At 43.1% G+C, this 26616-nt stretch overlaps 1 protein-coding gene across 3 annotated transcripts in view; it reads left to right on the forward strand.

Annotated features, from left to right (window-relative positions):
• Positions 1-26616, forward strand: part of LOC124612790 (neural proliferation differentiation and control protein 1) — a 1069883-nt gene that overhangs the window by 165449 nt on the left and 877818 nt on the right. The window contains exon 1 of one of the 3 annotated variants that reach the window (XM_047141188.1): positions 4485-4821. The exons of the other annotated variants lie outside the window; for them this stretch is intronic. Within the exon in view, the coding sequence (XP_046997144.1) occupies positions 4737-4821 (85 nt within the window). The 5' untranslated portion in view covers positions 4485-4736. Of the gene's footprint in view, positions 1-4484; positions 4822-26616 lie in introns of those variants that run through there. 3 annotated transcript variants of the gene reach the window in all.

Genomic DNA, 26616 nt, shown 5'->3' on the forward strand with positions numbered 1-26616 from the left:
TTTAGACATGTCTGTGTGCTAGCGCAGCCTTTCTTTTCGATTTACAGGCGCCAACTAAACTCTTCTGGTTGATTCACTGCACTGCGTTATCACACAATACAGAATTTCAATAAGTACGTTTTACATAGTTACAATGGAGGTAAGTCCCTAACTTGGCTCCCCAAGTCCGATCTCCTCATCACTTTTTGTTCAGAATTTAATTCTTCGATGTCCTTTCTTTGCTCTGCACTTTCGTTGAAAAACTTATTTTCTAAAATTATGACTCTATTGTCGACTATGCCTGCTCTGGAATTCATACCTTTCGTACCTTCTACGAACTGATTTGTTTAACTCGGGGATTTCTGTTTCCAAAAGGTCTTTCTTGGATTTATAATCTGCTCCAAATGATCACTATTCGTTTTCAGGGTTGATTCTAACCCCCTTACCCCCCCCCCCCCCCCCCCGCCCAGTTCTTGATTCCATATTTTCTTAATGTGGGACCTAATTGTCCCCCTACTGGTTTTCATCTCACTTTTTGAAAGGTCACTGATAGCTTTCATAACTGACTCTATGTTATCAGTATTGGTTTTCATCTCTAACTCTGACCCTCCTATTCTGTCATTTTTGTTTTTCATAAACGACTCTAAATGATCATTGTTTGCTTTTATTAATGACTCTAACGCTCCCTTTCGTCCTAACACTGATCTCATGAAGTCACACAGTTTCTTAACATTGAATACAGATTTAAGTATTTTGGAAGTCTTTTGTGAAGGCACTTGTCTGAAGTGTAGAATGGACGATAAACAGTTACAAGAAAGAACAGAAGCTTTTGAAATATGCTGCTACAGAAGAATGCTGAAGATTAGATGAGTAGGTCGCGCAACTAAAGAGGAGGTACTGAGCAGAATTGGGGAGACAAGAAATCTGTGGCACAACTTGGCTAAAAGAAGGAATCGTTTGACAGGACAGATTTTGAAAAATCAAGGGATCACAAATTTAGTATTGAAGGGAAGGGTGGGTGGTAGGGGGTAAAGGTCGTACACAGGCAGCCGAAGGCAAGTACTGCCGCGGCCTAAGAACTGAGCATCTATCATATGATCGATAAGAAAACCCATAAAAATTCCGTTTATGTAAAGTTAAGAAAGTACTGAAATCTCATACACAAAATGTCAAATTCAGTCTGTCTTCCTTTTTTTTTTTAGAATAGAGAGTCATAAATTAATTAAATGTAAATTACTTAAATGTGATAAGTATATACCTCCGACCGTTCCTATCTTTTTATTTTTTTCCTCAGCAATTATTATTAGTGTTAAGTAGGTCGTGTGCGGCTCAAAAACATTCGTCCTCTTCCGATGTGGCCCAGGTAAGCTAGAAGATTGGACGTTGCTGTCGCAGAGGCAGGCCAAGTGGTGAATACGGTGAGCGGATTCGGAAGGATGTAGGCTGCAGTAGTTACTTACAGATCAAGAGGCTTGCACAGGATAGAGTACCATGGAGAGCTGCATCAAAGCAATCTTCGAACTTAAAACGACGACAACAACAACAACAACAACAATAACCTGTTCCATCTGCTAAAAATCTAATGTTACTCATAATATTGTCCGGCAGGTCATTCATACACAACATGAACAACAAGGTCCCCGACCTTGACTATACTTCTCCTTCTGTCGATGACTCTCCGTTTACTCCGCGTCCTCGCTAGCAAGAAATCTTCAATCCTATCAGATATTTCTCTCGATACCATATAACATATACTCTCCATACCGTATACAGTCGTAAGAGCACAGGTGTGATGCTGAGTCAAATGCTTTTCGGAAGTCAAGGAATATCTCAACCGCTGGAGCGATGCGTAGACATTTGAAGAAAAGGGAAGGTGGTAGGTGATGTCGGAGGAGCTTGTGAAGACATTGCTAATATTCAAAGATAGTTTTTTTTTCCTTTTCTTCTTTTCTTTTGTTTCCTTTTTCTCTGTACGTATGTACTTGATTCTCTAGAATATTATTTAGGTTTTTGTTCTGTAATATGAAATGTTACTGTCTTTTATTTGATTTATATTGCTACATGATTCTCCTTTTAACTGAGTATGCAAAAATTGCAATACATGGTTCATTTTTCTTTGTAATGCATATATGTAATGCGCTGCAATATGCAGCACTATTGTATGAACTGTGATGCGAGAGGGTATCGATGTGGCAGTCGGACAGTGAAATCAGTGGGAAGGTGTGCAGTGTCGTGGCGTGCGTGCGGTTTATCTTGTATACTCGTGCTGGACGGGATCACACGAAAATTCATGGTCGCCTTCTTATTTTTCGGTCACGACTTAACTAAATTTCAGTGTGGAGATAGTGAAACAATATGTTACACTGCTTGAGTGCAGCGAGTTTCATAGAGTGCTACAAACAGCAGTGACAATGCTTTCGCGAATAGACCTTGATAGTCTTTGTGAGAACTGAACTGTTTACAGCTAAACGAACTGCACAATTAATAGACCTCGGAGCTACTACCTCGTGTGCTCGTTAATAAGCTGCCGCTCGCGCTGAAGCATGAACTGTCGCCGTGGAGACTTGCAAACTGGTTTCGCCAGAACTGTAAATTCGCGATCGTGATTGCTACAGGTGTACGGACTGTAATATCAAGATCAGCGGGTGTTTCAAAAACTGTATACGAAACGCTAAAAACAGAGACATGTGTATATGGAACGTTGTAATCGCGCATATACAAAACTAGATCTACGCAACAACAATTACTTCCGACCAGCCTGTTACCACAGAAACGTAGAGGAGGATAACAGTATTGCATGGTGAAGCCTACACCAATCAAGAGGATTTAGACATAGCAGTTTCGTGACTAATGGAGTCATAATCATTGCGTTGCTAGCACCAACAAGCTGCCGTTGACGTAACGATGCATCGTCTAGAAAAAGACAAGCTGCAACGTCAAGCGCTCTATACGTGTAAGCACTCAAAGAATTCTGTGTAGTAATTTCTTGTTCTCTTGTGACAAAATTTTCGTCGTACATGTTTCTTTGGAAATAAATGTAATTTCAATTAAGTCTGTTACACTTTTGTGTTGACACTGTTGACACCATAAACAATAGTTATCGCTATTTTCTACCTCCACCTTTCTTCTTTATCTTATTGTAGCTGTCACTGCATTGGTTTTGCGTGTTCTTTTGGAAGGTGTGTTTCCGTATATGTGCGTAGAGTTTTCATCGGGTACATTTACATGTTTGTTTTAGTGTGTTGTCACACGTAAATTGTGGCGTCCGCCGTTAGATTCCGGTCGCCGACAAATCATAGCAAAGCTGCGCGGTCGCTATTGGTTAGAGGCACACTATCGGGGTAATGTTTGATTTTGACAGCTGTCAACGACGTAAATTTTTTTTACATTCAATAAGAAGTCATATTACGAGGTTCTCATTGCGAAATGCGAGTCTATTTAGTTCTTAGAACTATAACTGAACAAAATTATACTCGTTTTCTTTATGATTCACGTTATTGGCGGGAATTTCGTGTATGCGTTCTTTTGATGTTTGTTGCCAAACTCTAATACGGTTACTTTCGTTAAGTTTGAAAGTACAACGGGTACTTTTGGATTTAAATAATCGATGTAGGTTAATTCTTACAAAGAAGTAAACAGCAACCAGCCACTATTAATACTGCTATTTATTTAGGTAAATAGCGCCGTTACCAGTTTCGAACTGGCAAGTTCATCATCAGACGGCTGTTCATATGATTTTCAAGATCGTCCGTTTTCGATTTTTTTATCCCACGTAATACAGCGTAAATAAATATGTGAGGTTAAGTGGTTATGGTACTTACGTCGAAAATTTTCGACGTAAGTACCATAACCACTTAACTTCACATATTTATTTACGCTGTATTTCATCGTTTGGAGGTTAGTTATTTTCACATAGTGGGCTTCTAACACTGTTTTCTACCGTAGGGCAACAACACACCAAAAATACTTCGCCACAGTGGAATAATAAAAAGCAAAAACGGACGATAATGTAAAGTGTATCTTGAAACTCATGTGAACAGCCGTCTGATGATGAACTTGCCAGTTCGAAACCGGTAACGGCGCTAGTTACCTAAATAAATACCAATATTAATAGTGGCTGGTTGCATTTTTCTTCTTTGTAGGAATTAACCTACATTAATTGTACACAGCCACGGTCTCACCATGTCAGTTTTAGACAAAATAGCATTAAATAGTCGAAATTCACGTTCTCAGTTATGCAAAGTAGATCTCTGTGAACCCTTTTCTTCACAACGCGTGTCCCGCTCCCACCCCATCCCCCGCACTAGACAGGTAGTGAGAACGGGCGTCGGAGATTTTCATGAATGGGCGAGGCGCCTCGCGACAGCGGCGCCCCTAGCGGCAGGCAGTGCCACTGGCGTCGCGGCGATCGATGCTCCGGGCGCGGCCGTGCTTTGCGGGGGCGGTGGGTGGGGGTGGGGGTGTGACGCTCCGGCAGCAGCGGCGGCCGGGCAGTCCGGCTCTGACCGCCCCACGCGCCGCACGCCGTGTGCCTTCCGCTTCGCCACGTCACAGCTGAGCGCGGCCCGCAGTGACAGCCGCGAGTTCACAACGTGGGAGACTCGGCCAGTGTCCGCTGCACAGTAGTCGCGATGCCGGGCACGCGCTAGACGCTAGAGTCCACCTGCCACCCTCCGCCTAAGGCCTAGGATACGACGCGACAACACAGGACAGGGGAGCAGAGGACGCCACTAGAGACTCGGCTCACACGGCCCAACATGCGCCTCTGCTGGGTTCTGGCCTGCTGCAGCCTCTGGGCGTGCGCCGTCGACGTGCGCGCCTTCACCGCCGAGCAGATGCTGGGTAAGTCCCCGCCCTCCATATGCCACGCCCCCGGACTGTCACCTCCTGTCCACATTTACAAACTGAAAAAAAAAAAAATAACTAGTGGAACTGTCATACGAGTTCGGCATGTTACTGCCGGTAATTCTCGTATTCCACACTCCAAATGTGCAGAAGGTTTATTCACTACCTTAACACCACGCAGGCTAGAATCTGTCAGAATAATGTTAAACCAGAAATTTGTAATGAATCTTCGTTATAATTATAATCGGTGACAGCGTATTTAGGTGTTCATTTACAGCATGCAAAAATATGTAGAAGAAAGAATTCTAATAGACCGATATCTAGAGGAAATGTATCAGTGTTGTTCGTATGTAGACAAAATAACATGGATGTGTCATGTCGATATTTTTTACATAAAATTTAAATATTTCATTATTGTCTATGCTCATAAGTTTCCATTACTGACGGCAGTACTGAACACGTTCATCGTGTTGTTCAGCAGACTAACGGAAAACAATAAGTGACGATTTGTCTTCAATCATATGCACAATCTGCATGAAATTTTCCACATCAGCAGCTTTGTTTACATGTCATTTCGAAAACGCTGTTAGTGCGTCAGATTTAGCTGTCATCAGCGAACGGTCGTGTTGCAATCACAGCTGCGATCTGACCCCAATTGAGAGTGAAATAAGCCTATGTCAAAGTAACGAAATATCTCGCAAGGGCAACTAAAGCAGTGTCGGTACTTTATGATTACACCGATAGCACTTATCCTAAGAGTCAGATTGTGACTGTCGGTGTTGTTCCTGTCGTTGTTACGTTGTTGTTGTTGCCGTTCGAAGTCCATTCTGGAACGAATGGCTCTGAGCACTATGGACTTAACATCTGAGGTCCTCAGTCCCCTAGAACTTAGAACTACTTAAACCTAACTAACCTAAGGACATCACACACATCTATGCCCGAGGCAGGATTCGAACCTGCGACCATAGCTGTCGCGCGGTTTCGTACTGAAGCGCCTAGAACCGCTCGGCCACCGCAGCCGGCACCATTCTGGAGCAGTTCTCCACGCTAGTCTGTCCTGTACAAACTTCTTCAAATCTGCGTAACCGTTGTAACAGACATACATCTGAATCTGCTTATTATACTCATGTTCTACAATTTTTATCCCCGACTCTTCCCTACATTACCAAATTAAAAATTCTTTGGTGCCTCGAGATGTCTTCTATCAGCAGATCCCATGTTGTAGATGAATTGTACCAGCTATTCTTTCTAGTTCACTACTTCCTCATTAGTTGTCGGCTTTACCATTGTAAAAAAGCTTCTTGTCTGAATTGTTTATTGTTAATCTTCCACTTCCATGCAAGGCTATAGTCAAGACATATACTTTCTTTCGGATAGGACTTCGCAGCACTAATATTTATATTCAGAGCTAACAAATTTAAATCTTTCAGAAAAGCTTTTCTTGTTGTTGCCAGTCTGCATTTTAGTTCCTCTTTACTTACGTGCTCCTTACTGCCTTTGCCAAGACTCATCTCCAACATTCATTCTTTCACGTCTTAATCTGATTCCCTCAGCAACCCCTGATTTAATTTGACTACACATTGTGTTTCCTATACTTTTATTTATCTTCTTCTTATGCACTACAGGTTGCATTCCATTAACTTATCTTGCAAGTTCTTTTGCCGGCGATGACAGATTTACAATACCATTGGCAAACTTGAAAGGTTTATTTCCTTTACAGCTTGCTCCAGATACAGATTTCAAAGAATATATTCACTCCATAACTTCAAAAACTTTTTTTTTAAATCTGTATACCCTGATGGACCAAAACAATATGGCCACTGTCCACCAATAGACTGAATGTTGCCTGGTGACGTCGTGGATATGTGACGCAGTGGTGCAGGTACGAATGGAAAATCGTTCTAGTGACGATACAAGCCACAAATGGGTAATCACTCTGACACAAGCTATTCTGATCAAGGACAGAATGTTATGCCTGGACACCTGGGAACGAGCGTCTTGGAAACGGCGAAGCTGGTCGGCTGTTGCTGTGCTACTATCATTAACATCTCCGGAAAGTCGCTGAAAGATGGTGAAACCACGAGTAGTCCTCATCACAGAACGTGAAGGCTGAAAAATTGGACGCTATGTAAAGTAGGATGGGCGGGGTTCTGTGCTAGACCTGGCGGTATTACAACGCTGGTACAGACACAAGTCTTTCGGATCATACTCTTAAGGGCGCATTGTTGAACATGGGGCTGCGCAGCAGATGATCCCTTTGTATTCCCACGTTGACACGACAACACCATTTTCAATTGCTGTGGTCAAAGGATCCCCGACTTGATCGTGGGTCAATGCAAACCTGTCGCCTAGTCGCATGCTTCACATTTCTTATGCCAGGTGGATGGTCGTGTTCATATATTTCACCCAAGTGAACGATTGCTCGAAACACGCACCACACCACAGACGCAGACCGATGGAGGCAGTTCTATGCTGTGGAAGTCGTTCATCTGGGCTTCCATGGGAGCTGTGGTAGTAATCGAAGGTACCAAACACTTATAGACTGTGTGAACATTATTGTGAGTTACCTGCATTCTTTCATGCTTATGGTCTTCCCTGATGAGGATGGCATCTTTCAGCATGTTAACTGTCCATGTCACAAGGCTAAATGGCTCAAATGGCTCTGAGCACTGTGGGACTTAACATCTGAGGTCATCAGTCCCCTAGAACTTAGAACTACTTAAACATAACTAACCTAAGGACATCACACACATCCATGCCCAAGACAACAATCGAACCTGCGACCGTAACAGTCGCGCAATTCCGGACTGAAGCGCCAAGAACGCCTCGGCCACAGCGGCCGACATGTGTCACAAGACCAGAATCGAGTTACAGTGGGATGAATCACGTTTCTTATACCAGGCCGATTGTCATGTCCAAATACTCAACGTGAACGGTTGAACTACAGCACACATTCTGATGGGGGCAGTTTTATGCTATGGGTAACATTTGTCTGGGCTTCCATGGGACCAGTGCTAATAATGGAAGATACCATAACAAGTATTTACTATGTGAACATTATTGTGTTTTTTCCCTTCATTGAGATTCGATTCCCCCTGAAGGGGGTGGGCTGGCAGCAGCTTAGTATGCCGCTCTTCAGCCTACAGAATTAAAAAAAAAATAATTAAGATAATAAATAATAAAAGCAGGCGATAAAATCGGTGACTTAAATGGTAAAATGGCGGAAAATTGTGGAACTTAAAACATAAAACAAAGGGTTGGCGATGCTAATAAAATACACAGGAAGCAGACAGGTAAAATAATAAACAGACAGTCCGGTATCTGTTCGCAATAGATATAAAAAAACACTCCCAGCGACAGCATGATTTCTGTTCGCAACACTTTGGAAAAGACGCACAACACTGAACACTCATTTGAACACTGCACTAAAAAGTTGGCATAAATATGACACACCACAGCCAAGGGCAGATGGGGGGAACCTGGACAGATGATGGGAAAGAAAAGGGGAAAGGAGAGGAAAAACGAAGTGGGGGGGAATGCCGACGGAGGACGAGGACTCGGAAAAGGGGGGGGGGGGGGCTGGGCAGACGCGAGAGGGAGTGAGGAAAGGCAGAGGAGAGGAATGCAAAGGACATGGGGAGGGGAGAAGGGAGGCAGAGAGAGGGTAGGTGGGGAAAAAACAGGATGGAAGGGAGGGGGAAGAGGGAGCCTGGGGAAAGGACAGAGGAAAGGAGGGGAGGTGAGGATCAGAGTTGATAGGAGGGATAAATGGAGGGAGAGAGGGCATCATCCGGGAGGGGAATTTGACGGAAGCCGCCCTGGGAAAGGAGATGAAGGGTGTAGAGATGGAGGGTAGGGAGGCCACAACAGTGAAGGCGCAGCAGAGGGCGGGGGTTGGAGAGGAGAGGAGCAACCAGGGGATGAGGGGGATCAAGGCGGCGGGAGGTGTAGAGTATGCGAATATGTTCGAGGAATAGGAGCAGATGGGGAAAAGGAATCGGGTCATAGAGGATCTGCGTGGGGGCATTATTGTGGATCGCCTTGATGTCTTCCCCGAGGCGATGACATCTTTCAGCAGCTTTACTGTCCATATCACAAGACAGCATTGTGCTACAGTGGTCGAAGATTGATAGTGAACTCGCACAGTTGTTTAGCCGCCAGATACCCGAGATATGAACCCGTTGGAGTGTACCAGGGACGCTTTTGGGTGCCAGAGCCGCATCCAAAAACACTGCCCCGTGCAGAGACATCTGGTGTTAAACAGCTCTGGAAACCGACCAAGGACTTGTAGAGGTCACGCCACACACAGTCGATGCTCTTCTGAGTTACATAGATGGCCCAACATGCTGTTAAGGACGTGGTCATAATGTTTTAGCTCATCATTGTAAGTAAATGTCATAATGAAATGGACAAGTACATGAGAAAGCAAGTTTATTGTCAGGTGGGGTAGGTGCGATATGAAACGACGCGAGGACGGATTCTGGAGTGGAAAACGGCGAGACAAGCATTGTCTGGGGCTTGGAGAGACGCACCAGCTGTTTGTAAAATGGTGGGTGGATTGCGACACGTCGCCAGGCTAAAAACCGGTGATCACCCGGGGATGGGGAGCACACGAAGGAACGGCCCAACCAGCCTCGCGTTCCTAAAACATACTGTTTTCTGTCAAAACACGGAGTCAACGAATTACAACCCCGAATTTAAATTCTGCATGTGTTGTTTACTATAAAAAATAATTCCTAAATTAAAGACATACAGGCAAAAAGGGTTGTCTCCCACGAAATCATCCGGGAAGGTTAATTGCTTTGTCAAAGTCGCTGTTACAAAATGACACTTAAAGCTAAAGCAGCGCGGACGGAGATACCGGCCCCTGACTGGCTGGCGCAAACATTCGTAGTATGAGCCAGTTTGGAGACGATATCTCTCGAAGAAGTTGCTTGGTTCTGGTCGATGGTCGATCGTGACGAATGTCCAACACTGGCGGGTAGATCTGAATTTAATGGTTCGTTGGTTCTTCCTGTCCAGAAACAATTCTTTGCCTATCCATTTTAATGTGAATAATTAACTTAAGATAGTAATACTACGTCCTTAAAGAATACAGTTTCCTTACATAAACTCAATGATGTGACGTTGTGAGGCGCAACTGTTGTAATAATTTCTCACTTAACTTTATTTATTCTGGGGTGGAAACTCCTGGCGATCTTGGCGTGTTTATTAGTTCTGCTGGCGTTTTTGCACATGTGGAATGCAGAGTGTTAGGTGTATCCGTTGTGCGACTGGGTATAGATGTACAGATATGAGATCACGGGTGGTGGTCTTGAGCAGTGCAGCGCAACCACAGTTCAACAACAGCTCTGAAAGCCTCTAAGCCACAGTCAACTTATACTGTGACAACATATACAGAGTTCTGAGGTGCTGTGCCAGTAACGTCATAGCTTTTGCAGAGATACAGCACGCCACTGTCAGCCAGTCCGCCAAATAAGAGGTTGCGGAGTTTCGCATCAGCTCTGTAACTAGATCGTTCTCAATGGAATGAAGTAAGTCAGTTGTGTAAGTAGCTAGTCAATTGAGTCCGTCTATTGCAGGACCATAAAGCTTATTCTGAGCTCAAATATTAAGATATTCCTCAGGTAAAAGGCTTCTCCAAAGAAGTAGGAGAAGAAACCACTCGCATGAAACATCGATTCCTTTATATTACAAATGGTAGATGCAGGACAGCAGTTACATCCCATCTTCGTAAATTTGTAAAATGCTTTCCACATTGTACACGAAGTATCCTAAAACCCAAGATACGGCCGTACTGAGTATCTTCAGAGATACGAGACGAGCCTGGTAATGATTATTTGGTCAATAGAACTCGGTACGTTATATTTGACGGCTAGCGTTCAACACAAACGAAAGTAACCTCGAATGTGGCTTAAGGAAGCATATTAGGAACCCTAATGTTCAACATACGGTACGTGAACGAGGTATCAGATAGGGTCAACAACATTATCAGAGGATCGTAAGGAACTGCAGGGAGTGGTGGACAAATATTTATTTGAATGAAATGAACGTCAGCTCTTTTTAAAAGCGTAAATAAAGAAAGAACAGAATAGTATTTAGTTAAGAAATTAGAGCTGAACAATAGGAGCACGCCACATTATATAATTATTCTGGAATAAGAGAAATGATGCGAAGTGGGAAGAAAACATGAAATCTTTTCAAACTTTACAGAACCTATTCTGCTTCTGTAAAGTTTGGAAAGTAGGAGACGAGGTACTGGCAGAAGTAAAGCTGTGAGGACGGGGCGTGAGTCGTGCTTGTGTAGCTCAGTTGGTAGAGCACTTGCCCGCGAAAGTTGTAATCCATCACAACTTGTGTTGAATATCGATGTCCGTACCATCAACAATAAAGGAAAAGTGAGCTTTATCGATCATTATTATATGACTCAGAAAGGAGTCCAAACCAGCCAACAAAAATATTTAATGATTTGCCCAATAACGGTAAATGACTGGCAGATAGCAAAGCAACGTTGAAATCTAGCCCAAAATCATTTCTTCTAGATAACTTTTTTCTGTTACGTACACGAATTTTTAATTAAAAACTGGTAGTCTGTGATAAACCTAGTTTTAAATGTACTTACATGAGTAGGACTAAGACATAATATGTTCATTAACGTTAAATTTAAGTCAGTGTGCCATTTCGTAACTAAATAATCACCTTGAAGCCATCCATTGAAACTAACTAGGTATACATGTCCTGTAAACTGGCTTGTTACACCTTATTCCGAAAAAAAACAATAAAAAATTCAAATGAACTACGGAACACGTAACCTCAAAGGAAGACAGGAGTTTAATGTCCTGTTGACCAGGAGGTCATTAGACACGAAGAATAAGCTCGGGCTGGAGAAACATGAGAAAAAAAATCTGCCAGACCTCTTCAAAGGAACCATCCATCCAGATATTTTTAGGCATATCACGGCTCTTCAAAGGAACCATCCAGATATTTTTAGGGAAATCAAGGAAAACGCAAATCTGGAAGGTTGGATGGATATTGGAACCGCCTCCTCCCGAATACGAGTCGTGTGTCTTACCGCTGTCTTAGCTCTGTAGAGGCTCTGTAGAGATTGCTGCAGCTTGTGTAAACTGTCCATAGACAAACTGGGCCACTGCTGTTGCGACTGGCACGCAAGGCCCAGAAGACGACCAAGGCTGTGATGTAGATGCGCATTTCTTGACTTTCGAAAATCATTGATTCATTACCTCACCAACACTTGTTTACGGAAAGACGATCTCACAGAGTGTTCGTAGATTCCCGTTATAAACTTCTAGGACTTGTTGGGGGAGTGTGTACGTAACATCTTGTTATATCTGGAACCGTACCGTTTCCGTGCTAAGCCGTTGGAAAACGTATTTGCTTGGTAGGTCTACAACAGAGTAGTCATGATCGGGGGGGGGGGGGGGGTGCTTACACCAGATGGGCTGTCATATAACATATATCCTACCTCTCTGACCTGGTTAGAGCCTCATTCACGTGTCTGTGTGTTAGAGCGACATGGCTGAGTACACGTTTGCAGAATACACCCGAAATGATTCTTGTGTATTGCGAAGCTCACGGTAGTGCAAGAGCTGGTCATCGCCTATATCAAGATCTTTATGCAAAACGTACGATTCCCGCGCATATCGTTTTCGCAAAAATTGTGCAACGACTTTGAGAAAGGGTTACCTTAACCGTCAGCTGACGTGACTGTGGTGCTCCAAGGTGATACCGCACACCCGAATTGGAAGGGGCCATACTGCATCGCGTTGAAGATAACCCGTCAACGAGTACAGGAGCAATTGCTCGTGCAATGGATGTTGCTACCAGCACCGTCTGGTATGTTGTGGATGACCAACAACTACATCCATAACACCTCCAACACTTCATACCACCTCTAACACTCACAGATTCGTGAATGAGAGGTAGGATAGGCGTAAAATGACAGCCAGTCCGACGTTAAGTTTCCACACAGGGATTCCTGTTCAGAATATTATGTAGTCACTCCTCTCTATAAGTCATAGAAGTTTGTAACAGGCATTTCCGAACATCCTATACAGTAGTATCAAACGATGTTTGTGAATGGACTGAGGATTTCTTTTCAGGGAACTGTAGAGCCATCGAGAGACGTAGACTTCAGGTGTGCCCCAGGGATGTGCGTTGAGTCCTTTGTTGTTCATTACGTGTATTAATGACCTAACAGACAATATTAATAGCCACTCAAGAGTTTTTGGAAGATGATCAGAATGTTTATTAAGAACTGCAACGCGAAAAAAAATCAGTACAAATATTCAGGCAGATCTCGGTAAGATTTTAAAGTTATTGTAAGATAGCCAACATGCTTTAAACGTTCAGAAACAAAAAATTTTGCATATAATAAAATGAAATGTAATATCCAATGGCTACAATATTAGTAATTCACATATGGAATCGGCCAACTCATATAAACACATGGGTGTAACAATTTGTCGGTATATGAAATGGAATAATAATACAGTCTCATTCGTAGGTAAAGTAGGTCTGTGATAGAAGGTGCTTACAAAACACTCAGCCGATCATCCTAGAACATCGCCGAAGTTTGTTCGCTCAGTAAGTGTCGTGTGACTAGGGCCTCCCGTCGGGTAGACCGTTCGCCGCGTGCAAGTCTTTCGATTTGACGCCACTTCGGCGACTTGCGCGTCGATGGGGATGAAATGGTGATGATTAGGACAACACAACACCCAATCCCTGAGCGAAGAAAATCTCCGATCCAGCCGGGACTCGAACCCGGACCCTCAGGGTGACATGCTGTCGCACTGACAACTCAGCTACCGAGGACGGACGTTCGATCAGTACCGAATAGAACTACTAGGGACTACTAGGAGGACAGCAAGAATGATCACGGGTTTTCTGATCCACGGGAGAGCGTCACGGAGTTACAGAAAAACCTGATACTGCGGGTAGACAAAATATGGAAACACCACAAACATAACACATTAACATGCCTAATACGCAGTATGAAAACCGTTGGCTTTCGAAACAGCTTCAAGTCCTATCGGAATGTATAATCGTATGCCTGTTTGGTATTGAAGGGAATATTACTCTATTCTTCCTGAGTAACAGTGTCAAGTTCAGTTACCGATAATGGAGGTGAATAACCATCACGTACCCTTCTTTCCTTAGTAGACACAAAAGTTCGAAGATATTGAGATGAAGTGACAGCAGTGGCCAGGGCAGATGCGACAATTCATCCTCGTGACCACAAGACAGCCCTGGAGGATGCGAGCTGTGTGAAGATGGGTCGTGTGGTCTTTGAACACAGTATCATCATTGAGCAATGAACATTGTACTACAGAATGAACTTGATCAGTCAAAATGACCAAATAATCCGTGGCAGTAATGCGATCTTGCAGAGTAGACATAGGGCCCACGAAGTACCACGACTTGGCTGCTTAAGTTATTGCCGAACTCTCGCTATGTTTTACTCTTGGCACCTAAACTCGGCTAGAAGTTGGAAACATTGACAAACAAGACTCATCTGACCAAATGACTTTCTTTCATTACTCCATAGTCCAGGTTTCATGGCTTCGGCACTACGTTTTCCTGTCACGGGCATCTGCATCGTTGATGATTGGTTTTGGAGTTCGAACTTTCTCTGCAATTCCCTGCTACAGGAGCTTCCTTCGTGTTGTGTCGGTACTGACGGGGTTCGTGGGCGCGACATTCAGCTCTGCAGTGACTTTTGCATCTGCTGTTCTCTTATTTTTCTCACAATCCTCTTCAATGACCATCCTTCACGATCATTCGCCACACACTTTCGTTTGCGATTTGATTTAATGGTTGTCGTTTCTTCCGCTGTCCCTGTATGTGGAATAAATCTTCGATACGGTACCCCTTGAAACACTTTGGATCCCTTGATCACGGAAGCAACTATCATAGCAACAGCAACAATTTCCCCACGTGCTAATTTACTTCGCTCCTCCAGAATGCACTCATAAATATACAGAACACTATTTTGACCACGACTGACTCTTCCGACATATCGAGGATATTCAAGCGTACATTTCTCGATGTATTTCCATATTTTTGTCCAACCACTCTAGTCGCAATGTTTCAAAAATCACTATTAAGCGAGGAACCTAGCAACATAGTACTCCCTCCTGCGTACCGCTTCCGTAGTGGCCGCGTGGGCACTATTAGGCTCGATACAGTAAGCACGGGGAGCATTTAAATAATCATTCTTTTCTCGCGATCACCAGTGGAGGAGATGGAGCTAGCTTCTACGTAGAAAGGCCTTGTCGTCTATGAATGGGATGCTCCGTTACCTCGGTGGATGACGGTTTCGGACAAGGGTTTCTATTAGCAGTTTATTTTTCACATGGAACCGCTAAAATCTCCAGCTTTTTCTATACATAGGAGAAAAAAACTGCAGATGGAAATCCATGTCTGAGACCGTAACCGAGCGGTTCTAGGCGCTTCAGTCCGGAACCGCGCTGCTGCTACGGTCGCAGGTTCGAATCCTGCCTCGGGCATGGATGTGTGTGCTGTCGTTAGGTTAGTTAGGTTTAAGTAGTTCTAAGTTCTATGGGACTGATGACCTCAGAAGTTAAGACCCATAGTGCTCAGAGCCATTTGAACCATTTGAAACATGACGTTTCCTATCCTCGATTAGTTCCTTAACACACGCTCTTCAACCACTCGAAGTGTGTCACAACATTTCTGCGACACACTCTACAAAATATATTACTTGTGCAATCAGATGGAGCTACTTCGCTTCCGATAGCGACTTATAATCAGTCTTCATTTCTGCTTACTTACCAACCCACAGCCAACTAAAATTCTATTCCATCGCTCTGAACATATACTACACACATGGAGCTGGCAAACTCGCAGGAGGTGGTACTCCATGGAATTCATGTCTGAAAACGACCTCACTGGTCTGATGTCGTTGTGTGCTCCAGTGTAATGGAACATTAAGAATAGTTGGTTGGATCAGCGCGGGTCTGCTTATCGACACAAACTATTGTGTCTCACTGTTTAGAGGCACAAAACGGGTGAGTGTTTTCAGCTCGTTACTAAATGCAAATAAGTAGGAGGCCGAATTGATAGGAGCTGAAGAGGTCCAGGTTGCAATAATATGCGGTACGGCACACTGTTAGAGAGAAGGATTATTATTCAAGAAACACATAGTACAATGAAAATTACTTATCTTCAGTAGTTTGTAGGACTGCAGCTGCGGCTATGAACTAACAATCTCGAAACATGGAATACCATGAACTAATACAACATATCCTCAGGGACTAAGCCTGATGAGCCCTCCTCAGAGAATCAATGCAAACAGAACTGACTGAGGGCCGATTATGAAAGTGCGTCTGCCTAGGTTGAAATCTGGCTAAGAAGTGAACGAGGCACACTCCAGTTCCGTCTAGCTGCACAGCCCGCTAGAGTGCGCTGTGCTCGGCAGTTGACGGGTTGCCAAACTTGTGTTAGCGCAGCGTTGTAGTAGTATCTGTGGCAATGATACTGCACAAACTACGACGGCGCGTTCATTCTCCAGTTAGTTCCTATCATGGACGCGCATGCGTTTCTCCTCACTTATTGGGGCCTTGGAGAAAGGCACCGGCTCGATACCGGGATAGTAACTTGTAACCTCCCCCCTCACTTACCGGCCTTAATGACAGTGAAAAAATTAAACCGCGTGTACCTAATGGAAATTTGGGAAAAGCAATCGTCACCGAAGTTAATCTGTCGGTAAAGAGGGAGGAAAGGGTTACATCTAAATGAAAGGAAATGTGCTAATGAAACTGGTGGAAATTAATTTTGAAAAGGGGTAAAGTTAATAAAGAAAGTAAATGTGCGGCCGTTACGTTAACAATTAACTAGCGGTAATTAGATATTTGAGATTTGGGGGAAATCACGGTCGCCAGTCCTAAGGACAATTACTATAGTAACTGAAAAAGAAAGGTTATTACACATATAATTAACACTAGAAGCGTGGCAACTGAAGGTTGACACGTGTAGTGTGAAAACTGAAAGTTTGTCAGAAGCAATAAATTTCGCTACACTCTGACTTAATTTAGCAAAAGAATTAATAAAACCGGAAAATCGAAAGTTAATTTAGTGACTGAAGTTAATAGTGAGCTTTCTTTCTGAAGCACATCGAAATCCAGTAAAATACGGTTAGTCTTGGACTACCTCAACAATCATTTCAAAAGCAACTTGACTCTACGCAATTTAGAAACGAGAGATTTAACTTTGAACTTGAATTAAATGATTCTGAACAATTAACCATAGTAAAATTTAGTACGTACCAAGCTGAGCTGCAGTCACAGGTAAGCTAAAATACGGTAACAAAGCTCGCACTCTTAATTCGTGCTTGTGTAATCTGAATATTGTAGCCAGCTATTAACGCCATAATTGAACTTTGAAATTAAAGCAGTGAAAACGAGTTAGCTATATTACTTTAATGCTGGCGTTTGAATTTCAACGACACTCGGGTTCATTTCGGAAAAGGAAGGGACCCTACTTGGCAATGTAATTGGGACAATGAGCAACAAAGGTTCATGCTAAGTTGCTGTAATTTTGCGAGGCAAATGGAACAATTTGAAAAGCTGTGGTCTGCCATACAGTTCTGAAACTTTACGTGCTTTTAGTCTTCCTTGTTGGTTGATTGAAGGTTTGAAGCCGTCGATCGAGGAGGTGGCGACAGTCACTCATTGTCGGCCGTCGCTGTTGCAGAAGCTGGATGTTGGCGCGCCTTCTTCTCGACACGGTCACCAGGCGAAACGGGCTCTTGATGTGCGCCAGCTAATGCTTCCCGTCCGCGACACCATGTCAGAAACTATCATCGCGAGTCGAGCGCAATTACATGCTGCCAAACCCCGAAAGCGCGGCAACTCGCGGGAGCGTCACACAACACCTGCTCCACTCGCTACTCCCGCCAGACTCTCACTGTTCTCCCCGCGCTCCACGCGGCAGAGTTAACACTACCAAAGATCCTACACACTTTGATTCTTCACACGACCTATCGATGTAATCGTTCGATAGCAGTTTTCCCTAGGCAAGACCCAGCGTAAAAATACAAATAATATTTACGAAACAAACCAATTATACATCGACATAAATGCATAAATATATATATACAAATAGTAAAACAATTACAATATGTGAAGACACAGAAATATCATATATTCAGGTAGCAAAATTAAGGAAAACAAATTATAGTACAATAGATGGAAATAGGAGGATATGCATTTCCGGCGTTACACGTGCCCCACATTGTCTGAGGATGTTCGTGTAACGTAAACAGACTCAGAAAATGTCCCAAAAAAGAAACAGCGGAAATGCATATGCTCAAAACATCAACAAAATTTAGCATTCGTCTAATTAAGCATAAATCAATTTTTAGACCATAATAATTGATTGGAGACACTCCTAATCTTATTCCACTCTGTCATCTTGATCAAAATAAAACAGGTTGACAATATATTAAAATTCATAGAAAACACAGAAAATGGTTTAGCTATTCTAAAAATCTAAATTCCTAGCAGTATCAAGAAATGGAGTACTATTTACAAAATTAATCAGATTCCATGGTCATAAAAACAGGTGGATCAAAATACGCAAATAAATAATTAAATAGAATACACATTTTATATAACCTTTTCATAATTAATACTCTCGTCACGAGAATCTACTTAACGCTAAACAAGAAAATAATGTTCAGGAGATCGAAAAAAACATAAATATTGACAGTAGAATTCTTTCACATCAGCTGTCCGGGAAGAAAAACTATTCCGCCTTTCGTACTCGCAAGTACAAAGAATGCCGACAGCGGCACAAGAGCCAACAGCGGCACAAGAGCCGACAGCGGCTCGCCTCGCCAGTATTGTTGCGCCCGCGTGTGCGGCACGCTTGATCTCACTCGCCCTTGTGACGGCGTTTCCAGAACGTCCGTTTCACTGAATTCTTTAGGAAAAACTCACTCCCGAGTAATCTCAAGGAGTCCCTTAATACTATCACAGTGGATAACTCAACACTGTCCATCATCACACGCATGTACTAGCCTGAAACTTAAAACAGCGTCTAAGTACATCGGCAATGACTTATAAATCACATATTTATGAAATCTTACAGCTATTTACAAAATCATATTTACATTCCTTAATCTACTGTGACTCAGCTGAAAACTTAAACTAGCAGCTTGGATTTTTCAGTTGATTAGATCATGATTAAATTGATTAAAATTAAATTGATTAATCAAAATTAATTACTTATTAATTACAACTTCTTTAATGACCTTGGTCAGTCAAAAGCATGACAATCTAGCAAATCGTTAAATCTTACACTCTATATTTACATATTGTACAAATTACCCATTGTGTGGTATTAATCGATCCTAGGTTGGTACAATTTCAAATCTACTATATTCCGTAAGCATTTGTGTGAGGCATACCAATGACTTTATATGGTCCATTATAAACAAACTTAAATTTAGAGTTTTCATGGTCTATCTCGCTCGATTTCTCATGAGCTTTTACAAGTACTAAGTCTCCGATTGCAAACTTAGCAAAACGCGCTTTAGCGTCCTGACGACGTATGCGAGCATCGGCTTTTAGCTTCATTACTTCTCGCAAACGATCTTTTTCCACACCAATACTAATGTTAATCCGTGGAGGGAATTTGATTATCTCTTCCAATTCACTTTCTACACTTTTGTCAATGCCGAAATTCCTCATGTTATGGCAGTTCAAACTCATTCCTACGTCAATGTCATCCGGCCAGTTAACAATGTGTATAGGCTGGTATTGCCTATGCACACCGTCTCCTGCCTCGTCAAAACCAACTACCATTGTTTTATCTAGTGACATACATGTCAAAGTTTTGCTTTCGCAGTTAATCACTGCACGGTACTTTAATAGCCAATCTAACCCGATAATTACTTCCGTAGTTAAGTCTGGCACGACGACAAACTCTTGTTCAAATCGTGCCCCACATATCTCGAAGTTGACAAAAATCTGTTTTGTGACCGGTTTACTGGCCTTCCCAGTAGCACCGATAATTTTCACTCCTCTTACTGGCATAACTACGATGCCAGGTCTGTCTTTCAGTAACTCAAATATTTTCCCAGATACAGCACTCAATTCTGCACTGGTGTCAATCAACACGTTTAGTTGTAGGTCGTGCATATTAACAGACACTACTATCTGTCTACACTTGTCCTCAATTGTTTCTTTATTTTGCCACAGTAAATCCTCGTCTATATCCAGGTCATTCCAGAAAAAACCATCCGGCTTTGATCCTAAATCCGGTTTATCTGGCGGCTTTTTCAGTCTCTGTTCACATACAGTTTTAATTTCAACACGTTTGTCCTGAGGCTTAGTCTCTAGCTTCGCCTCCAATACCGAAACCTTTTCCTGTAACTCGTCAACTAGTGAGTGTTGCTTTGCTATCAATTCACTAATTGTCACCTTCGTTGATTCCACTTTGGTCAGATTGATCTCATCTGCCAATCTACCTGGAGGAATGTGCCCAGTAGCATCTGAAATTACTTCCTCTGGATCTGCGCAACCCACACTGCTATCGTCTGACTGTATAATGTCAGCTCTAACCTCATACACGCTGTAATCTATGTGCTTTTCTACCAATCGTGTCCGGCTATCACTAAAATTTTCGTAATCTTTCTCCTTAATACTCTCGCAATGTTTAAACTGGAGGTTTGCGTCGGATGGGTCGGTTACTTCTACCACTGAAACTTTCGGTAAGGTCTGCCGGTTAGGGCCAGAACTTTCCGTTACTACTTCAACATCTAACTCCTGCGGGACGAAACACGACGAATCTTGCTCGTGCTCCCCCTTAACATCAACTATTTCTAGTAAAGTCTGCCGATTAGGGCCAGAACTTTCTATCATTTCACAAACACTATCTTCTTGCGGGACGAGACGTAGCAAATCCTGCACGCGCTCCCCATAAACACTTCTCCCATACAGACCCCTATAATCTCTTAGTTCGTCGTATAAGCGACCGAACTGCCTTAACCAGACCTCATCCCTCTCTGCATCCCCTCGCTCGATGACGGACGTGTTATCCATCTGATCTTCTCTCAACAATTGCGAATCATTCTTAAACTCAATCTCCAGTTCCGCTGCGGGTATTACAGCTGCCACTTTATGATCGATTTCCGGAACACTACTTAAATTGTTCTCACTGACAGCGAATGTATTTTCTACTGCCGTGTATACAGCTGATCTACTACTTGTGGGCGCACTCTTTTCTCTTAACACTGGCACACTCTCCCGCCGTTGATTATTCCACACGGAATTTTCATAATGACGATACCTGGGTTTTCTCCTGTTATTGGGCCGCCAAAATTTCTCCACGCCCGCTCGGCCCCTCACCGGCGCGGCTAATGGTTTCCCTGTCTCGTCCCAGCAGATACGCTCCCCGGATGCTGCTGAGGCGGTTCATCACACCCTCTGGCGTTATTACTATTCTGTGAGGCCCGTATCACGTTAGTACGATACTGGTTTCCGTCATTCCTGTTATTATTTGCATCGTACCGATTGTTATTACGGTCCGAACCATTATTGTTATTGCTGCCATGGTTGCGGTATGCATTATTTCCATGGTTATCGTTGTTGTGGTTGCTGTGGTACCCGTTGTTGTTACCACGACCTCTACCACTGTCGCGATTATTGCGCCAATTGTCCTCGTCCTCAACTCTTTCCAGGAAATCATTGACTGTCCTATAATTGCTTCCTACGTAGCGTTTTGTATCATCTGGAAGCTTCTTGTAGAGTTCCCAGACTATTTCGGATTCCGTGCGGCGATCACGCAAATATTCCAACTTGCGGATCCAGCCCTCACAAAACTCCCTCATAGAACCGCGCGAATTCGCATCGAAAGGTCTCGATACGACAAATTCGCGCCAGACACTTTGCTGTTTTTGCTCCGACCAGTATTCAGCCAGAAACAAATTTTTAAACTCGTCAAAAGTCAGGTTCGTAATGTTGAGGTTTAAGCCCCAACGCTTGGCATCACCAGCCAGCACATCAATAACCGCATTAATTTTTCTCTCATTAGTCCATGATCTAGGTAAAACTCTTTCACAATTCTTAATGAAATCCGTCGCGTGTATACCGCCTTTTTTCAAGGGGTCGAACCGCTCCTCTTTCGTCAACAATTCCGAACTATGTGTACAGATTGGCACATAGCTCTGTTTTTCGTCAAGTTTCTTTTCTAATTCCGACACTCTCGTAATTACTTGGCAAGTGGTTGTCGCAAGCGTTTCCACTTCCCTCTTTTTCTCTTCACAGGTATTAGCCTGCTCCCTCACTTTAGTGTCTACTTCGGACACTAAAGCCTTTAAAGTTTCCACCTTCTGTTGATCCACTTTTCTCACTAATTGAATTTGTTCCGTCACCTTATTCTCGATGATCGGAGCAACTGCGTCTCCTACACTTTTCTCGATTCTGCTAATTTCGGAATCAAAACGAGTATTTATGCTCGCAATTTCCGCCTGAACGCCTATCATTTCCTGTTTAAGATTACCGATTTCGGTATTAATCACGACAATATCGTCTTTGATTTTATCAACTTTTGTGTTAACAACTTCAACATTGTTGTTAACAACATTAATAGCTTTGTTCTGATTGTCTAGCATTCGTTCAATTTTTTCAGACTGAGCTACTTGCTTGGCAGCCTGAGCTTCTTGCTTGGCAGCCTGATGGTCTTGCTTGGCAGACAGAGCTTTAATTTCTGCCGATTGACTCTTGATTTCGTTAATCAAAACATTCAATAAATCAGTTAAATTCCCGGAAACCACCGGTTTTACTTCCGTAGCGGCTTCCTCTTTCATTGTCCCCCCGTATACGTCATCAAGGGATTCAGATTTGATTTTCACTTCCGATTCCGAAACATTTTCTAAAGTCTGGAATTCCATTTCTGCTCTTTGTTGCGTTTCGGCGGTCGCATCTTTCATGCTAGCCGCCTGCCCCGGAACAATGGGTACCGCTGTGCGCGTTTCCCACTGTTCGACCGATTGTTCCGTATCTAAGTCTACCAAATTTTGGTAATTGTTGCCTTCACTCATTTTAATAATTTTCAATTTAAATGCAAAATCTCAACTCTAATTAGGATTCCGCACACGAATATTCTCGCTGACGTATCGACCATTTCGTAACCAGTACTTTGTTACGAGATTTGCACAATGCAAAATTCGTGTCCAGAACAACCTCAAATTTGAAGATTGTCCTGTCACCAGGTCGCCACGTGTAACCTCCCCCCTCACTTACCGGCCTTAATGACAGTGAAAAAATTAAACCGCGTGTACCTAATGGAAATTTGGGAAAAGCAATCGTCACCGAAGTTAATCTGTCGGTAAAGAGGGAGGAAAGGGTTACATCTAAATGAAAGGAAATGTGCTAATGAAACTGGTGGAAATTAATTTTGAAAAGGGGTAAAGTTAATAAAGAAAGTAAATGTGCGGCCGTTACGTTAACAATTAACTAGCGGTAATTAGATATTTGAGATTTGGGGGAAATCACGGTCGCCAGTCCTAAGGACAATTACTATAGTAACTGAAAAAGAAAGGTTATTACACATATAATTAACACTAGAAGCGTGGCAACTGAAGGTTGACACGTGTAGTGTGAAAACTGAAAGTTTGTCAGAAGCAATAAATTTCGCTACACTCTGACTTAATTTAGCAAAAGAATTAATAAAACCGGAAAATCGAAAGTTAATTTAGTGACTGAAGTTAATAGTGAGCTTTCTTTCTGAAGCACATCGAAATCCAGTAAAATACGGTTAGTCTTGGACTACCTCAACAATCATTTCAAAAGCAACTTGACTCTACGCAATTTAGAAACGAGAGATTTAACTTTGAACTTGAATTAAATGATTCTGAACAATTAACCATAGTAAAATTTAGTACGTACCAAGCTGAGCTGCAGTCACAGGTAAGCTAAAATACGGTAACAAAGCTCGCACTCTTAATTCGTGCTTGTGTAATCTGAATATTGTAGCCAGCTATTAACGCCATAATTGAACTTTGAAATTAAAGCAGTGAAAACGAGTTAGCTATATTACTTTAATGCTGGCGTTTGAATTTCAACGACACTCGGGTTCATTTCGGAAAAGGAAGGGACCCTACTTGGCAATGTAATTGGGACAATGAGCAACAAAGGTTCATGCTAAGTTGCTGTAATTTTGCGAGGCAAATGGAACAATTTGAAAAGCTGTGGTCTGCCATACAGTTCTGAAACTTTACGTGCTTTTAGTCTTCCTTGTTGGTTGATTGAAGGTTTGAAGCCGTCGATCGAGGAGGTGGCGACAGTCACTCATTGTCGGCCGTCGCTGTTGCAGAAGCTGGATGTTGGCGCGCCTTCTTCTCGACACGGTCACCAGGCGAAACGGGCTCTTGATGTGCGCCAGCTAATGCTTCCCGTCCGCGACACCATGTCAGAAACTATCATCGCGAGTCGAGCGCAATTACATGCTGCCAAACCCCGAAAGCGCGGCAACTCGCGGGAGCGTCACACAACACCTGCTCCACTCGCTACTCCCGCCAGACTCTCACTGTTCTCCCCGCGCTCCACGCGGCAGAGTTAACACTACCAAAGATCCTACACACTTTGATTCTTCACACGACCTATCGATGTAATCGTTCGATAGCAGTTTTCCCTAGGCAAGACCCAGCGTAAAAATACAAATAATATTTACGAAACAAACCAATTATACATCGACATAAATGCATAAATATATATATACAAATAGTAAAACAATTACAATATGTGAAGACACAGAAATATCATATATTCAGGTAGCAAAATTAAGGAAAACAAATTATAGTACAATAGATGGAAATAGGAGGATATGCATTTCCGGCGTTACAAACTACACGGTCCAATCACATTAATGTAACCACCGCCTATGTTCGACCTCGTTAAGGAATAACCACCCACAGACGGCAGGTCTGAGTGGAGGGTATATAAAGCTTGTCGAGGGGACGTGGAAAACGGGACAGACGTTGTAATACGGGAACTAAGAGATTTATCTGATGTCCAAAAGAGCACGATCGTTAGCTTTCGGGTCATGGGTAGAAGCATTTCCGAAATGGCTAAGCTGGTTAACTGTTCACGTGCCTCCGTGGATAAAGTATATCGTCCATGGCAAAAGGCGCTATCTAAAATGGATGCCGAGGCAAATGTGGTGCACCACGGGCCATAGATGACAGGTGTGAACGACTGCTGTGAAGATGTGTATAGGCGAATAGACGTCCAACTGTTGATCAACTGACCGAACCAAAGTTGACAGGTGTGTACGACTGCTGTGAAGATGTGTATAGGCGAATAGACGTCCAACTGTTGATCAACTGACCGGGCCATAGTTGACAGGTGTGTGCGACCGCTGTGAAGATGTGTATAGGCGAATAGATGTCCAACTGTTGATCAACCGACTGGGCCATAGTCGACAGGTGTGAACGACCGCTGTGACGATGTGTATAGGCGAATAGACGTCCAACTGTTGATCAACTGACTGGGCCATAGTTGACATGTGTGAACGACCACTGTGAAGATGTGTATAGGCGAATAGATGTCCAACTGTTGATCAACCGACTGGGCCATAGTTGACAGGTGTGAACGACCGCTGTGAAGATGTGTATAGGCGAATAGACGTCCAACTGTTGATCAACTGACTGGGCCATAGTTGACATGTGTGAACGACCACTGTGAAGATGTGTATAGGCGAATAGACGTCCAACTGTTGATCAACTGACTGGGCCATAGTTGACAGGTGTGAACGACCTCTGTGAAGATGTGTATAGGCGAATAGACGTCCAACTGTTGATCAACTGACCGGGCCATAGTTGACAGGTGTGAACGACCACTGTGAAGATGTGTATAGGCGAATAGACGTCCAATTGTTGATCAACTGACCGGGCCATAGTTGACAGGTGTGAACGACCTCTGTGAAGATGTGTATAGGCGAATAGACGTCCAACTGTTGATCAACTGACTGGGCCATAGTTGACATGTGTAAACGACCACTGTGAAGATGTGTATAGGCGAATAGACGCCCAACTGTTGATCAGCTGACTGGGCCATAGCTGACAGGTGTGAACGACCGCTGTGAAGATGTGTATAGGCGAATAGACGCCCAACTGTTGATCAACTGACCGTCCAGATGAACCAAACAGCTACCAACAATGTCTCGTTAACGACTGTTCAGCAAACGTTGCCGTGTAAAGGCCTCTGCAGAAAGCGCCTTGTTCTATGAACTTCCCGTTTATACTGACTGTTGTTCATCGGCGACGAAGGCTGGAATTTGTACGCCAGTAGCGCAACTGGGCAACCACTGAATGGCGACAGTTGGCCTTTTTAGATGAATCACGTTTTGTAATCCATCAGACAGGTGACCGTGCAATCCCTGACACAGCACTCGTTAAAACCTGTGCTATGGTAAGTGAGCGGGATTCACCTTATGAGAAAGGATTGTCGTATAGATATCGACCGCGTGTACCTGAATGGTGGCAAATCAGACTTACACCCACTCTGTTATAACAATGATACGTCAAGTAGGTTCGAAATGCAATCACACGTCAGGATGGATCAAAAGCAAACCATAAGATGCTACCAATGTGACAATAACACGGCCGCCAGCCTAATTAGGCATTACCTGAGTTTCTTCCCTGTACAAGTTGGTATATATTCATGCAAAACAATAAGTTGTAACACTGCATAATATAGTAGAATTTTAGAACCAGAAAATCTATCGAACTGATAGTTTCACGTTCTG

Source organism: Schistocerca americana, chromosome 4, assembly GCF_021461395.2.
Source record: "Schistocerca americana isolate TAMUIC-IGC-003095 chromosome 4, iqSchAmer2.1, whole genome shotgun sequence".
NCBI lineage: Eukaryota > Metazoa > Arthropoda > Insecta > Orthoptera > Acrididae > Schistocerca > Schistocerca americana.